We start from the raw sequence: 13963 nt of genomic DNA, 5'->3' as shown, positions 1-13963 counted from the left end.
GCTAGGCAAGACACGTATGGATAATCACTTGCATGATATCATTAATTATTGGAAGATTCTAGAAATAGCAAATTCACAGAAAGGAGATTAGAGATTACTATGGGATGGGGTTAGGGGGGTAGGGAGAGTATATTTTGGTGGATTTGAAGTGTTTATAAGTAAAATTAAAATTAAAGTTAAAATCTCACTCCCCAGACTCCCCTGCAGCTTATGGTTGACTGTGTGATCTAGTTATGACCAGTGAGATGTAGGCGGAAGTCACTGGGGAGGCAGCCCCTGTGCCTTTGTGCCACTTGAGCCTGCCTTCAGAGCTGTGATGCCTGGAGGAGCAGCAGCCATCTTGCAACCATGGGGATGAAGCATAAAGAAAGGAGGTTTGGTTTGCGATGACTCTACAGAGCTGCCATATAAGCCCTAGACAGATAAATAAACACTCTTTTTTGCAGGAAGGGGGATCTACTGCTACAACAAATAAACACCTTTACTTGTTTATAAAACAAAAAACAGTCACTGGGTCCGGGGATCATGGCTGTCCAGAGTTAGAAGAGAACAAGCTCCCTGAGGACAGGGGCTATGATTGTTAAGATAGCCTCAAACCCTGCCAAGAGCCTACAGTGCTCCCAAAATAATGCTGAGCCAACTGGTATTTTTGGTGTCCATGGCACACCACCACTCTCGCCTTTACACACGCACGGCCCCTGAAGGGCAGCCCTCCCTCACCCACCCGCCCCCCTCTGCCTGACAAAGACACAGGGGCTCCCTGCTACATGCCAAGCACTGGACTAGGTCCTGTAGGTACAAAAGGACTAAAGCACAGGCCATGACAATAAGCACGGTAAGAGCCAGGACAGGGGTTAACCTGGGTGGTGCTGGAGGAGACAGAAGGTCACTGAGTGACAGGCAGGGAGAGAACTAGCCAAGGCTCCTTGGGCAAAGCCATGTTGAAGTCGCCTCCAGAAGGCTCCCCAGGGGTCAGCCTGGCAAAGAGGCAGAGAGCAAGCTCCAGAGAGAAGCAACAAGGGCTCAGGGGTGAGAGAGGAGCACCTGGCATGTGGGTGAACTTTGGCAGGATCACTGGGTTGGGAGGGGCTGGTGATGGCAAGGAAAGTCAAGCCACAGGCTGGGTGAGTCCACAATGTGCCTTGAAGTTCAGACTTTATTCTGGGGACAACAGGGAGCCACAGAGGGTTTTTAAGCAGGGGAGTGAAATGATCAAGGTTTTATTTTAGAATAATCACACTGACTACACTGCCAGGATGGGGCAGATGAGGAAAGATTCAGAGAGGAACTTAGGCGTCTATGGCAGGAACCCGGGAGATGGTAGTGTCTAGGAAGAAGTTGATGGGCTCGGGGCAAATGTGGGAAACACTGGGATCATGTCGGCATGGCATCCAGTGGGAGATTCAAGCTGAAAAAGGGCAGTAGGAAATCCCTAATTGTACAAAAGTGCAGGCTAAAGTTCAAGACAATAAAATGACGTTTCCAACTGTCCATAAATGTTGCCAGAGCGGGGGCTGTTAGAGAGAAATGGACGGCGCGGTGGCGAGTGTGGCTGAGGGCAAGGCTGCGTCTATGGGACTGTGGCATCTGCCACCCCCAGTGTTTAAAATGACAAGGAAGGAGGAGCCCTCTCAAATGGAGGATAGATCAGGCAGCCTCTTGTTGGTCTTTCCAGCCACTGCTTGTCCATGTTGACAAAGCTGCATCCGAACATTCTGTGGCAAGAGTAACAGAGAACACACATGGGCAAAGACAGAACTGGCTTTCAAATCAGGCCGTGAGCGAGGCACACGGGACAACGGCCTGACACCAAGCTGCAGAGCATGTCCTCGCAGAGGGGAAACAGAGAGCTGCTTCCAAGGCCAGGGTGCAGGAAACTAGCCAAGGGAGCGGCTGAGAAATCCCCACAGTACTTCTTCTCCACAGCACAAGGAGGACTTCATTTTTAAAGACAGCGGAAGCAAGCCGAGGGAAAGGCTTGAATTAAAATGCAAACAGGAGAGCGGGGCCAGGCAAGGGCTTGTCTTTCAAACCCTCATCTGAGAGAAGAGAGAGCCCTGAGGGACCCCTCGAGCTGCAAGCAGGCCAGGCGCGCTCCTCCTCGGATGAACGGGAAGGAACCTGCCCGGCCACTGCTGCCTAGGGTGGCAGCCTGGCCACCGAAGGGCCACAGGGCTCTCGTGGGTATTCTCAGGTGCAAGCAGAGATTCCAAAAGGCCTTTCAGAGTGAGCCCTTCACCCCCAGTAAGGCTGGGAGGATAACCGAGGCCCAGGGCTCCTGGGAGGACTCCCACAGCTCAGGGGACAGCACTGCTTATCATACCCTAAGAACAAAAACCTGAGGAACAACCTCATCAGCTTAGCAAGGGCAGGTGTTCAGTCATCAAAAGTCTTTCAAAGAGGAAAATTAATGTTTTAAAATGCCCACGATGATGCGGAACTATGGGCCAAAAGGATGTGCGTCAAGACTCACGTGGCCCTGGTCTACCTCTCTGGCCTATTTCTTAATGTCCTCTTTATGTCACCCACACAGGTCATTTCACCTCCCTGACACACAGGCTGCCTCAGCGCAGAATGCAAGGGGGAGGCTCGGCTCTGTCTCTTCCTGCTCCTCGAATGTCCATCAGCTTGTCGGTCACGTCCTGTGAGGCGGTCAGCACATGCTCTGAGGCCCTGGAGCTGCGGCTGGATGGTGAGGCAACTCGGCTTAGAGCGCAAACGGCCACCTCACCCGCATCCTTATCCTCGCCCTTACCTGAACCTCATCCCTGCCACGCAACTGAAAACACACAGGGGAAGAGCAGGAGTTAGCCACAGCCATGCGAACACTTTTAAAACACTTTTATTGTGGAAAACAAACCACCCCATAATAAAGACAGCAGTATAACGGGCATCCACATACCCATCACCCTGCTGCGATGGCTGTCAACTCATGGCCACTCTTCTTTCTGCTCCAAACCCTCTCCCAGTACCCTCCACTCCTCCATATTATTTTGAAGCAACCCCCAGGCATACTGTAATTTCATCTGTGACTATTTCAGTGTAAATCTCTAAAAGATAAGGAGTCATTCTTATGACTGTAACCACAGTATCGTTATCACACCTTAGGAGTTCACCATTAACTTACTGTGTTGTGTTTATTCATTCACATTCCCAAAAGTGGTCAGATGGTTTTCCTGGGCTCAACACAATCTCTTCTCAGGGGTGTGAGGGCAGGGGCCAGGGGCCAGGGGCTTCTAAGATCAAGCGGCACTAGCTAAATCAAACTATGGCAGTGACCAGGATCTGCAAGCTTTGGACACACAGGTGACAGCAGAGGAGAGTCAGGTTCAGCAAGCTTGGCTTCATATTGGGGGAGGAAGATAGTACTAATAGAAGCAGCAGCCAAGGGGCAGGTACTTAGGAAATGGCCCCTGTGCCAGGCGCTCTGCAGGCCTAGCTAACTTAAGCCTCATCACAGCACCGGGAGGGAATATCTTTCCCCTTCCAGAGACAGAGAAGAAGGTAAGACTCAGCAAGACCTAGCAACCTGCCTGAGACCTCGCAGGACATGGCGGCACTGGGAGTGCTGAAGAACCCCTTCACCGGCAGATGAGGGGGACACGGCGCTGCTCCTCGCAGTCCCCTCCCCACAGCCCAGCCAGGGCACTCGCCCAGGGACGGGGACGTGAGCCGTCCCCAAACTCTTCTACCTCTCTTGCTTCTCTCCTCACAACCCCCAAAGCAGTGGGGGATCCTCTACAAGGTTGTGCCTCAGGGCAAGAAGGGGTACCCCTCCGGTCCCCCAGAAGCTTGGCCGCCTCCCGAGAGCCCCAGGCAGGACGCTGGCTCTCACCAAACTGGCCGTCCAATTTCACATGCAACTCGACGATGCCGTAGGCAATGGTGGTGCTGGCCGGGATCTCCAGCACCACGTTGGTGTCCTTGATGATATTCCCGTCCTCCGTCGCTGACACCTGTGGGCGAGAGTGGACCCTCTTCTTAGCAGGGACACCCATCGCAGCGTGCTGGACCCTGCCTGGCCTCTCCTTGCACCCCCACTATGGCCAGCCTAGGGCCTCGCACACAGCAGGTGCTCAGAAAATGTCCACTGGCCTGAGGGGAAGGGAGGAGCCAGCAGGCAGGGGTAAGAATTTAATCCTCTCTGACCTCATGACTTATGACACATATTCCCCAGTAAAGGGCCAGCCTGCTAGCACAAAAGCAAGCTTCCAGAATAAGAGATATAGCAAAGTTCAGTCTGAGGTGCCAAAAAGGACAACAAAAAATGAGATAACTTCCCAATTTCCCTCACCGAGGGTAATGGAGACACCTTTGAAATCCTAAACACCATCAAAGCTTGACAGAGAGGTTAACTGAGAGCAAGAACCTGCAAGCACATCCCAATGCTGCTGCCCTGTGCTGTTGAACAAAGAAGGCAGGGGGAGGGGGAGTGCAGGGAGGAGGGGAAGGAGGGACAGCAGGCATTAGGGAAGGATGGACAGGAAGCCACCAAGAAATCAGGCACCCAAACTCTCCTTCCAATACCTTTACAGATATGTCCCCTTCCCAAATGCCCGGGGAGAGGAAGGTGAAAGCCAGTTTGCTGACCAAACACTGTGAGATCAGAGAGCTTTTTAGGCAACTTGATCCTGGTGTCAACAAACGGCAGCCCAGCCCCTGCCCCTCAGGTGGCTCCAGGATGTCCACGTGTGGCGAATGTGGACAGAAGCATTGGCAGGGAGGCCCCGGCCTTCTCCCGCCAGACACCTCCCACATCGCTGCTGTCCAGCCCTCTTGGCCGGCCGAGAGGCAGTCCCAGCAGACCTATATCCCCACCTCCTTCCAATTTCCTGGATCCTCTAGAAAAAGCCAAAAGCCAACTTCCCAGAAGTGAATCTCTACGAGTGGAGTATCAGGGACCACGGCAAGGAGCAAGCAGGAGGGGAAACAGCATGAGTCGATGGTCACCTATGTCCCTGAAGTTAAATGCTGGCTCGGCTCGGTGTCTGTGATTTAGTCCAGACGCATCTGTGTGTAGACAGGTAGATCGATGGGCTGATCATCACCTGCCCTAACTCAGGCCACAAAGCACTTGAGGCAGCTAATCCCAAAGCAATCGTTCTAAGGCCCCTGGCTCTGGAGGCTCAAGCAGTTATCTGTGGACCTGGCCTGGCCAGCACCCTTTTATGCATTTTCCTCGGGGACAGCATCTACGCTCGGTCCAGGTATTTCCAAAGGAAAGTGCCCGACAGGACTCTTGGCCACCCCAAGCACCCTACTGCCCTGGCCTGGGTCTACCTCAGGAGTGGACATGACCCTGGTTGGTCTGGAGAGCCAGCCCTGAAGCACCCTGTCCGCTACAGTTGCAGCGGGATGGATGAAAAGCCCAGAGCCGCCAGCTCCCCAAGGAGAGGGCCTGCCTGCGAGCAGGTCAGCACTGAGGAGGGCTGCTCCCCCATCCTCTGAGCCCCGGACACAGCAGCAAGGACCCCAGACATTTTGGTGACATGAGCCAATGCATTCTTTCTGGTTACGCCTCCTTGAGTTGGATTTCTGTCAACCCACTACAGAAAGAGCCCTGACTGATGAAGACGCCACCCAAACTAAGAGGCTCCTGGCCAAGGCCTCCATCCCTGAGAGCAGGGCGGCTGCGGCGGCCTTCAGCCTGCAGACACCCATACCTGCAGACACCCATACCTGCAGGCACCCATACCTGCAGGCACCCATACCTGCAAGGTCTTGGTCTGGATGCCCACCATGCCGCCACACTTCTCCTCAACCTGAATGTGCTCAGATATCACGCACTTCTGCGTCGTCACTATCTTTTGTGTCAAGACGCACAGGACCTCGTTCCTCCTCTCCAGCACCTGCTGTAGCACGGGATTTTTCAGATTTATTGCCCTGAAAATAGAAGAACGTCTTTGAGTGAGTGACCTACTGCCTCCGGGGAGCTTGATGCAGGGTGAATGTTCTCTTCTTACCCAGCTGGCGGCTGAGCGTGAACAGGTGACAACCAGCATCGTTTATTTCCTGGAGATGAGAGAGGAGCCAACTCATCCGGAAAGGCATAAACCAAACTCTCCGGGGGCCGCCTCGGAGCTTCGAGGCTGGATGCCGCAGAGAAGGGGGGCTCTCTGTCAAACAGCAGCGCTGGCTTGTCAAGGAGGAAGACGAGAGAAACCAACCAGAAGGGGACTTGTCATCCATCTGCCTTGGATGGGAACTCTGTTCTGTTCTTCAATCAGAGGTCAAGGAACAACATCACAGCCATGGCCCGAAAAACACAGGGCTATTGTGGGGGACGCTCCTCACAGAGGAGACAGGAACAGGCTTGAAGTACAAGTATCAAGGCGCACGTCAGACATGAATTAAAAGGGATCTTCCCAACCTGAAGCTTCTGGAAGTCCCTCATCTGACTGTCCAGGAAGGACGGGCACTCTCTTAAAGTGTTTGAGAGGTCGGCACATCATTTTACAGATGGGGAAACTAAGGCCAGCAAGGCAGGGCCCAGCTGAGGCCAGGCGACAGAAACTGGGGGCTCCTGCCCAGCCCCCTGGGGGGTTTCAAGAATTGCCTAAGTTTCTATCTACAGGAGATGATTTCTGCAAAAGATGAAATAACCTCTCCAGAGATCTTGCACAATGCATGAGTCTAAGAAGGGGAAAGGAAAAGAACCAAATCGGAGTAGGTGTCAGCCCGAGAAGAATCACAGCTGTCCTCTTGGGCTTTTTTATTTTTTAAACAGTCCTAAGTTGGTTACCTTGAAAAGCTCATCGCATGTTCCTAACCACACAGAGTAGTGCCACACAGAGTTCCTTCCTCAGGCTTCAGAAAGAATCCCCAGAGCTGGAGGGAATTGCTGGGAAGGTCCTATTCCAATGCAAGAAGTTGCCCAGGGTCCCCGCTTCCAGGAAGGAGAATAAAGTAGGGGGTGTGGACCCTGGCCCCGCCCCAGCCCCCGGGTTCCAATCCCACCTCGGGCCCTCTAGCTGGGTGGCCTCCACTGAATTACTCGGCCTTTGCACTTGGTTCTCTCGTGGATAGATGGAAGCAATGCCCCTCGTGAAGTGTTGTGGGGGTTAGACGAGATGTCCCGGGAGGAGCGGTTACTGTATACCACCATTACTGTATACCGAGCACAGCGCGAAATGCCTCCTGCGCGCTAGCCAGCTCCAGCCACCTCTGCGCTCCTCTACCGAGGCCCACAAGCACAGAGCCACGACGTGTGCTCGTGATGGGAATTATGGACCATTTTATCGGGGCGGAGGTCCTTTTTCATGTCACTCCCTTGCTTAAAACCCTTCAGTGGGGACGCAGGTGTAGTGCAGTGGCTGAGCTCCTGCTTCCCGCCTACGAGGTCCCAGGTTCAATCCCCAATACTTCAAAAACAAAGCGTCCGTCTACCACATGGGAGGCCCGCGGTTCAAGCCCCGGGCCTCCTTGACCCGTGTGGAGCTGGCCATGCGCAGTGCTGATGCGCGCAAGGAGTGCCGTGCCACACAGGGGTGTCCCCCGCGTAGGGGAGCCCCAGGCGCAAGGAGTGCACCCATAAGGAGAGCCGCCCAGCGCGAAGGAGGGAGCAGCCTGCCGAGGAATGGCCCCGCCCACACTTCCCGTGCTGCTGACGACAACAGAAGCGGACAAAGAAACAAGACGCAGCAAAAAGACACAGAAAACAGACAACCGGGGGAGGGGAGGGGAATTAAATAAATAAAAGTAAATCTTTAAAAAACAAAACAAAACAAAACAAAACAAAACAAAACCCTTCAGTGGCTACACCAACGTTTATAGTAGCCTGAGTCATAATATGCAAAGTCATAATATGCATAATTTGCATAATATGCAAAGTCTAATATGCATAAAATATTATGCATAATATGCAAACAACCCAAGTGTCCACTGCCTGATGAGAGTGAAAACAAAATGTGGTCTATGCGTACAGTGGAATCCTCTTCAGCTGTAAAGGGGAAGCTCTGGTACATGCTACAGCAGAGATGGAGCTTGAAGACATGCTGAGGGAAATAAGCCAGACCCAAAAGGACAAGTATGTTATGACTCTACTTATATGAAATATCTAGAATAAGCAAATTCACAGAGACAGAAAGTACATCCGTGCTTACCAGGGGTGGGGGAGAGGGAGAATGGGGAATTACTGCCTAAGGGGTAAAGAATTGTTGTTTTGGATGATGAAAAAGTTTGGGTAATGGAAGGCATCACAGCGCTGTGGATGTAATTAACGCCACTGAATTGTACACTTACAAATGGTGAAAATGGTAAATCTCATGTTAGGTATATGTTTCCACAGTAAAAGCTTCACCTTCACTGAAGAAGATGCCTTCAGCGGCTACATCCTGTCTAAACTCCACAGCCAGGCTACGAGGCCACTCGGTCCAGCCCTGCCGCTGTCACTGCCATTCCCTCCTCCTCTCTGTGTCCTCAGCCAGGCAGTGCACCCCCACCCCGCAGCCCTGGCCCCCCCTCCCCCAGCTCACTGACATGCTGGCTGTCCCCTCAGAGCCTTTCCCGTACCCCCGTGCAGAGCAGTGCCCGTGACCCGCTGTCACATCCCAACACCCCGCTCCCCTGCAGAGCTTGTTTCCAAACGATGTTTCTCTGGCTCATCCACTTCTCTGTCCATTGCCTGCCTCCGCCCTCTGGAGTATAAACCCCCATGACAGAAGGACCTGTACCCCGCTGCTGCAACCTTATCTCAGAGCCAGGGACAGGGCCTAGAGCACAGGGTGGGCTCGATAAGTAGTTTTGGAATCAACGAATAAATGAAACTTGTATTTTTTTCTTTGTCTATTTGCTTTAATGAATGTGTAAATGTGCGAGCATCTGTATGAGAGAAAGAAAACAGAAGGAAGATGGGGAAAATGGGAGATGAGCATTTAGGTTTAAGGAAGATAAGTAGAGTTACATCTTCTTGAGAGGTCAAGTTTGATCCTCTAGGTAGAGGTTTGAAGATGAGAGCCAGTGTTGCCACCAGGGAGAACGTACAACCGAGCCCCCTCAATTCCTTAGCTTGTCCCCATTTGAACACAGACGCAAGGAGCAGCCTACAGCCCCATAACTCACGTCGAGGATCGGCCAACAGCCGCCTTTACCGGCCCGAGGATCTCTGTGGGAATGGAAATCAACGCGCCGCTGCCTGCCTTAAACACAGCCGACCACTTTAAGCTGTTCCTAACCAGGGTTCAGTCGTCTGAAAAGGGAAGACTCAGCCCGGATCAATGAAGACTCCGTTGCTTAGAATGCCCACCTTCCTCCTGAACTCCCACCGCACACTCGCTCCCCGACACCAAAGGAGGGAGGAAAACAGTGAGGCGAGGGAACGTGGCCCCTTCTGCCTCCGCCACTCGACGTTCCTGAGAGGCTGGCTGAGCCCAGGTCTCTGCCCAGCACCTTTGAGGATTTGCTGCCCCCAAAACCATCCCTGCAGGGGGGCCACAGCACCCCGGGCCAGGTACAGGCCTGACCCCGAGGCTCCGGTCCGGGAGACTGGCGCGGGGAGGGTAACACAGCCACCCCGCGGGGCCACCTGGGACTTCGCTGTCCTGGCCGAGAGGCCCCGATGAGGACAAGCAGGCGACGAGGACAAGCAGGCGGCTCCACCTGCAGCAATTCCAGGGCTGCGACGAGGTCCAGGCTTCCCACTGTCCCCTGGGTCAGAGGGACTCCAGTCCCAGGACGGCACTGCCACCTCTTGGAAGCTGGAGGCTGGACACATCTGAACACCATCTCCAGTGGGGTAGGGGGACTGCGAATCGGCCAAGTGGACTTCTCAATTGCCTCTCTGCAAAGCAACCCCCTCCCCCCCGTCAGTCTCCCAGGGAGCCCCAAGGGAGGTCCGGTTGCCGCCCTGGGGACAGAGGCCTCGGGTGCAGACCCGGGACAGTTCGAGAGAGGCAGACCCTGGCTCTGGCTCACCTCAGAGCAGGAGTCGCTGAGCAACGCTCCCCAGACCCCCAAGTGGGGAACTAGTCCGTCTTTGGCCCCTCAAATCTACCCTGTGCCTGCCACCACCTCATCCAGCTCTGACCACAGTAAACAGCTCAAACAGCTCGACTGGCCTTCCCCCCAAATTGCCTGTCCAGCCCACTTTCCACTTCTATCCTCATAATTTTTTTTAAGGAGATACTGGGGATTGAACCTTGTACTTGGGAAGCAGGTGCTCAATCACTGAGCTGCATCTGCACCCCTATCCCCATAATTTGAACATGAATCTTGACTGTTCCACAAAAACCTCAGTCAAGGGTCTCTGATCTCACCCAAGAGATTCTCCCTTCTCCTGGGGCTGCCCCCATTCAAACCCCAACCAGACCCCAACCCCAGGGGCAAGTGAAAGGCCAGGCCCAGGCAGAGCCTGCAGGAAACTCTCAGCAGCTCAGGAGATGGAAACGGATGGACTGGTCCTAGTCGGGGTCCACAGACTAAGTGCCAGGGGTCCATGGAATGAACTGTATTACAAGTAATTCATTTATTTTAAAATCCTATATATTTTATTGTATACATTTAAAGAGGTCATAAGTTTCTCAGAATGCTAAAGGAGTTCAAAGAACAAAAAAATCCCTTGATCAGAGGTTTCATAAATGAAAAACAGGGACGCTCAGAGAGGGTGAAGACAGTAACTGAAGTCACACAGTAAAGAAGTCCAGGTCAGTCTTTCAAAAAGAGACCCCCAGTGGCCACAGCAGCCCCCACCCCTGCTCTTTCCCCCCTCTGGCTTAGGGAACTTCCTGGCAGTCCCAGGAATCTGACCTCCATCTCAGTTTTACTCTTCTGTGGCTGTGCAAGTTCACATCTTGCCTAAGTAACCCGTGCTGGGGCTGGAATGGGGTCTGCTATCCAAATCCTCTGGGAAGCTTTTTCAGAATATCCATGGCTACAAATGCTAGTTCCTTTAAGTTCACAAAATGTTATTTAGAGCAAATAAAACTGACTCAATTTCTGGCAAAAAAACCCAAAAAAACAAAAAGCAGAATACCCATGTCTACCCTGTCCTCTAACCGCATCTCCTGACATCTACAGCCACGTGCCCTTTGGAAACTCCTGCCCAGATTGTCTGGGTTGGCTCCATCTCTTCTGGGCCCCAAAAGGCATCAGTGAATAATAGGCACAGAATGACTTTGGGAAGAGATAACAGAAACTATTAAAGGTGGGTGCCTCTTGGGTGGAGAAGGAGGCGTCTGGGAGGGTAGGCACGGGTGGAGAACTTTCACCTTTCCTCTTTGATGTCTAGACATTTAAGCCATGAGAGCAAATCACCAACAACAACAAAAAATTTTTTTTAATTAAAAAACCCTCTGTACAGACAGCTGCTGGAGGACAGGGTACCCTGGAGCTCCTTTTACTGGGGTCTGGCCCTGTGCTAGCCATCCAGCTGGGGGATAAATTAATCACATCCATCCTTCAGGGCATGGCTGGAATTAAGACCCTCTCCCCAGTCTAGCCGGCGGTCAGTGCCATAGACAGGGGGGAATGGGCAGATCTCCCAATCCTCCTCACACATTTTTAAGGACAGACTGACAGCCTGAGATCCCTTTCTCTTCCTGGGGGATGGCAATGAGAAAGCACAAGCAGGAGGCAGCTGAGGCAGAGGCCAAACATAATCAGCGGTAACGGGCCGGATCGAGGATAGCCCGTGTGAAGGCAGGTGCAGTGGACTACAAGCTAGATGGGGAGACACAGGCGCTGCGCCCCTGCCACCCCGTTCTGCCACCCTGTTTTGCCACCCCGTTCCACTCAGAGCTCATCCCACTTCTGGGTACTCAGCAGGCCCGTGTCACATAAAAACACGGAGCCAGGTCTCAGTTGGCCTCCTGTCTCTGGGCCTCAGTTGGCACATGTTAAGGTGAGGACATGCCATGAGGGCTACATTGAGTGGGTCTTGCATGAAGTGGCCCACCTGGCACCCTGCCCACAGTAGGCGTTCCGTGACTGTTTCTTCCCTTCCACTATTGGCAGGGAAGGCAGATCAAGATCTGTTCCCAGGCTGGTCACAGACGGTGGCCTGGTGTTGAGGTGCCCCTGAGAGGAGTCCTCAGCCTAGAAGCAGATGCTCAAAGCCATCAAGGGAACAGCTACTGGTCCATGCACAGCCAGGGTTCAGGGCAGGAACTGGCTGGGAGAGGACACGAGGGCAGGAGCTGCCGGGAGCAGCAGGCAGTGATGGCAGCAGGGGAGGCGTGCCTCAGAGCCCAGCGTGGCTGCTGGGGACCCGGCCGCGGCCAGAGCAACCCACAAGAAGGGAGGCTGTGGCTCCTAAGCCTTCATCAGCTCCCAGGCACCAGCAAAGCTGCCTCTTCTCTCAGACCGGAGGCTTTCATTTCCATTTTCCTCTGCTTCTAAGGTTTTGAAAGCCAACCTATAAACCCACAGAGAAGAAACCCAAGAAAGATTTTTAAAACTCTAGTAGTACCCAAAAGAAGGAGAAAAGCAGTCTTCCATGCGGTAGCACAAAGGTAGCCCCCCAGGATTCCTCCGCGGAGCGCGTGCCCTGCTGTAGGAAGGCGTGCTTGGGCGCTCGTTCACGCGTCCCTAGACGAGGCCTGAGTCCCGCTGTGCCCCAGGCCCGGCCTGGAGCTGGGGACTCCTCAGTGAAGGACCGGAGCGGCCGCCGCAGACGCAGCCTTCCTGCCTAGGCAGGGGCCGCAGCACGACTCGAGGGGCAGTCCTGCGGGCTCTGCTGCGGCCCTCCAAAAGGCGGCGCCCGTCACCGCAGAGGGGAGGGACTCGGCCTTCGTCATCTCCGCTGTGGAGGAATCATAAATCACCAGCGACCCAAGAGGTTCTCCAGTTCTGGGATAGACAATTTCATCTCGCATATCCCCTCCAATTGATCCATCCGGGCGGCCTAGGCTGCAGGGAGCAGGGGTCTAAGGCTGAGCCCAGGGGGGCGGTAGTGGAGAGCGGGGCTGACTGGCCGTTTCCGCACAGGCACGGGTTACCGGTTCAACTGTGTCCCCCCAAAAAAACATGTTCAAGTCCTAACCCCTGGTCCTGCAAACATGATCTCATCTGGAGATAGGGACTTCAAGATGGGATCCAGTTAAGGCGGCCAAACTGGAAAAAGGTGAGCCCTTAACCCAACAGGACTGCAGTCCGTATAAACGAGGAAATTTGGACAGAGAGGGAGACGATGGCCATCGGACAGCTGACGCCCAGGGATAGCCAGCAAACCACCAGAAGCCAGGGAGAGGCAGGGAGCCTTTCCTGGAGACCGCAGAGGGAGCAGGGCTGGCCGACACTTGGAGCTGGACTTCCAGCCTCTAGAACTATGAAACAACAAATGTCTGCTGTTTTAAGCCACCTGATTTGCGGCACTTTGCCACAGCAGCGTGGGAGGGCAAGTACCCTGCCCACCCTGACCCAGTCTAATCTCTGCTCATAAAAGGGGAAGGAGCCCCAGAGGGGTAACAGACTGGCCTGCACCTGCATCACGTGGCACGTTCGCAGCCAAGCAAAAGCAGGATGCCATCTTCTGATACTTAGACCAGTGCTCTTCCCACTACACAGGTCTAAAAATGAAAAACAGGATGCAAAATGTGCAAACACACACTGAAGAAAGAGGGCAATACTGCCAGAGTTGGTTTTGACATCTCCCCAGGAACAGAGATTGGGACATTGAAAAGTGCCAAAAACGGTGGCCAGCCTGCTATCGCAAGAATATTAAGCAAGAATTACTAACCCACAGGAATGTAGACATATATTGACCATAAAAGCTTTAGTCATTTAGGGGATTTCTCCCAAAGGTTTTGATTTATTGACTAAAGCTGCAGCTAAAAGAGAAGCAAATGCGTGCTCACACAGCGGCTGTGGAATAGAACAATTAAAAGCCTGCTTAGATTAGGTGCAGGCATGCTGCCTTCAGCTCCACGGGTTTGCCCTTCTGAGCCAGAAAGTCTGCTTCTCTCTTTTGATAAGCAGTCTCCTTCAGTCTACAGAGGTGGCAAGACACCCACCAAGCCCATGACTCGTT

At 53.4% G+C, this 13963-nt stretch overlaps 1 protein-coding gene across 1 annotated transcript in view; it reads right to left on the bottom strand.

The window, feature by feature from the left end:
• Positions 1 to 13963, bottom strand: part of GSDME (gasdermin E) — a 62129-nt gene that overhangs the window by 23253 nt on the left and 24913 nt on the right. The window contains exons 4-5 of the mRNA XM_004447553.2: positions 5712 to 5883; positions 3836 to 3956 (exon numbers count right to left, since the gene is read on the bottom strand). Coding sequence (XP_004447610.2) covers positions 3836 to 3956; positions 5712 to 5883 — 293 coding nt within the window. The remainder of the gene's footprint in view (positions 1 to 3835; positions 3957 to 5711; positions 5884 to 13963) is intronic.

Source organism: Dasypus novemcinctus, chromosome 5, assembly GCF_030445035.2.
Source record: "Dasypus novemcinctus isolate mDasNov1 chromosome 5, mDasNov1.1.hap2, whole genome shotgun sequence".
In the NCBI taxonomy this organism is placed as follows: Eukaryota; Metazoa; Chordata; class Mammalia; order Cingulata; family Dasypodidae; genus Dasypus; species Dasypus novemcinctus.
Note: the sequence above shows the minus strand (reverse complement) of the source record. Positions and strands in the feature narration are given on the sequence as shown.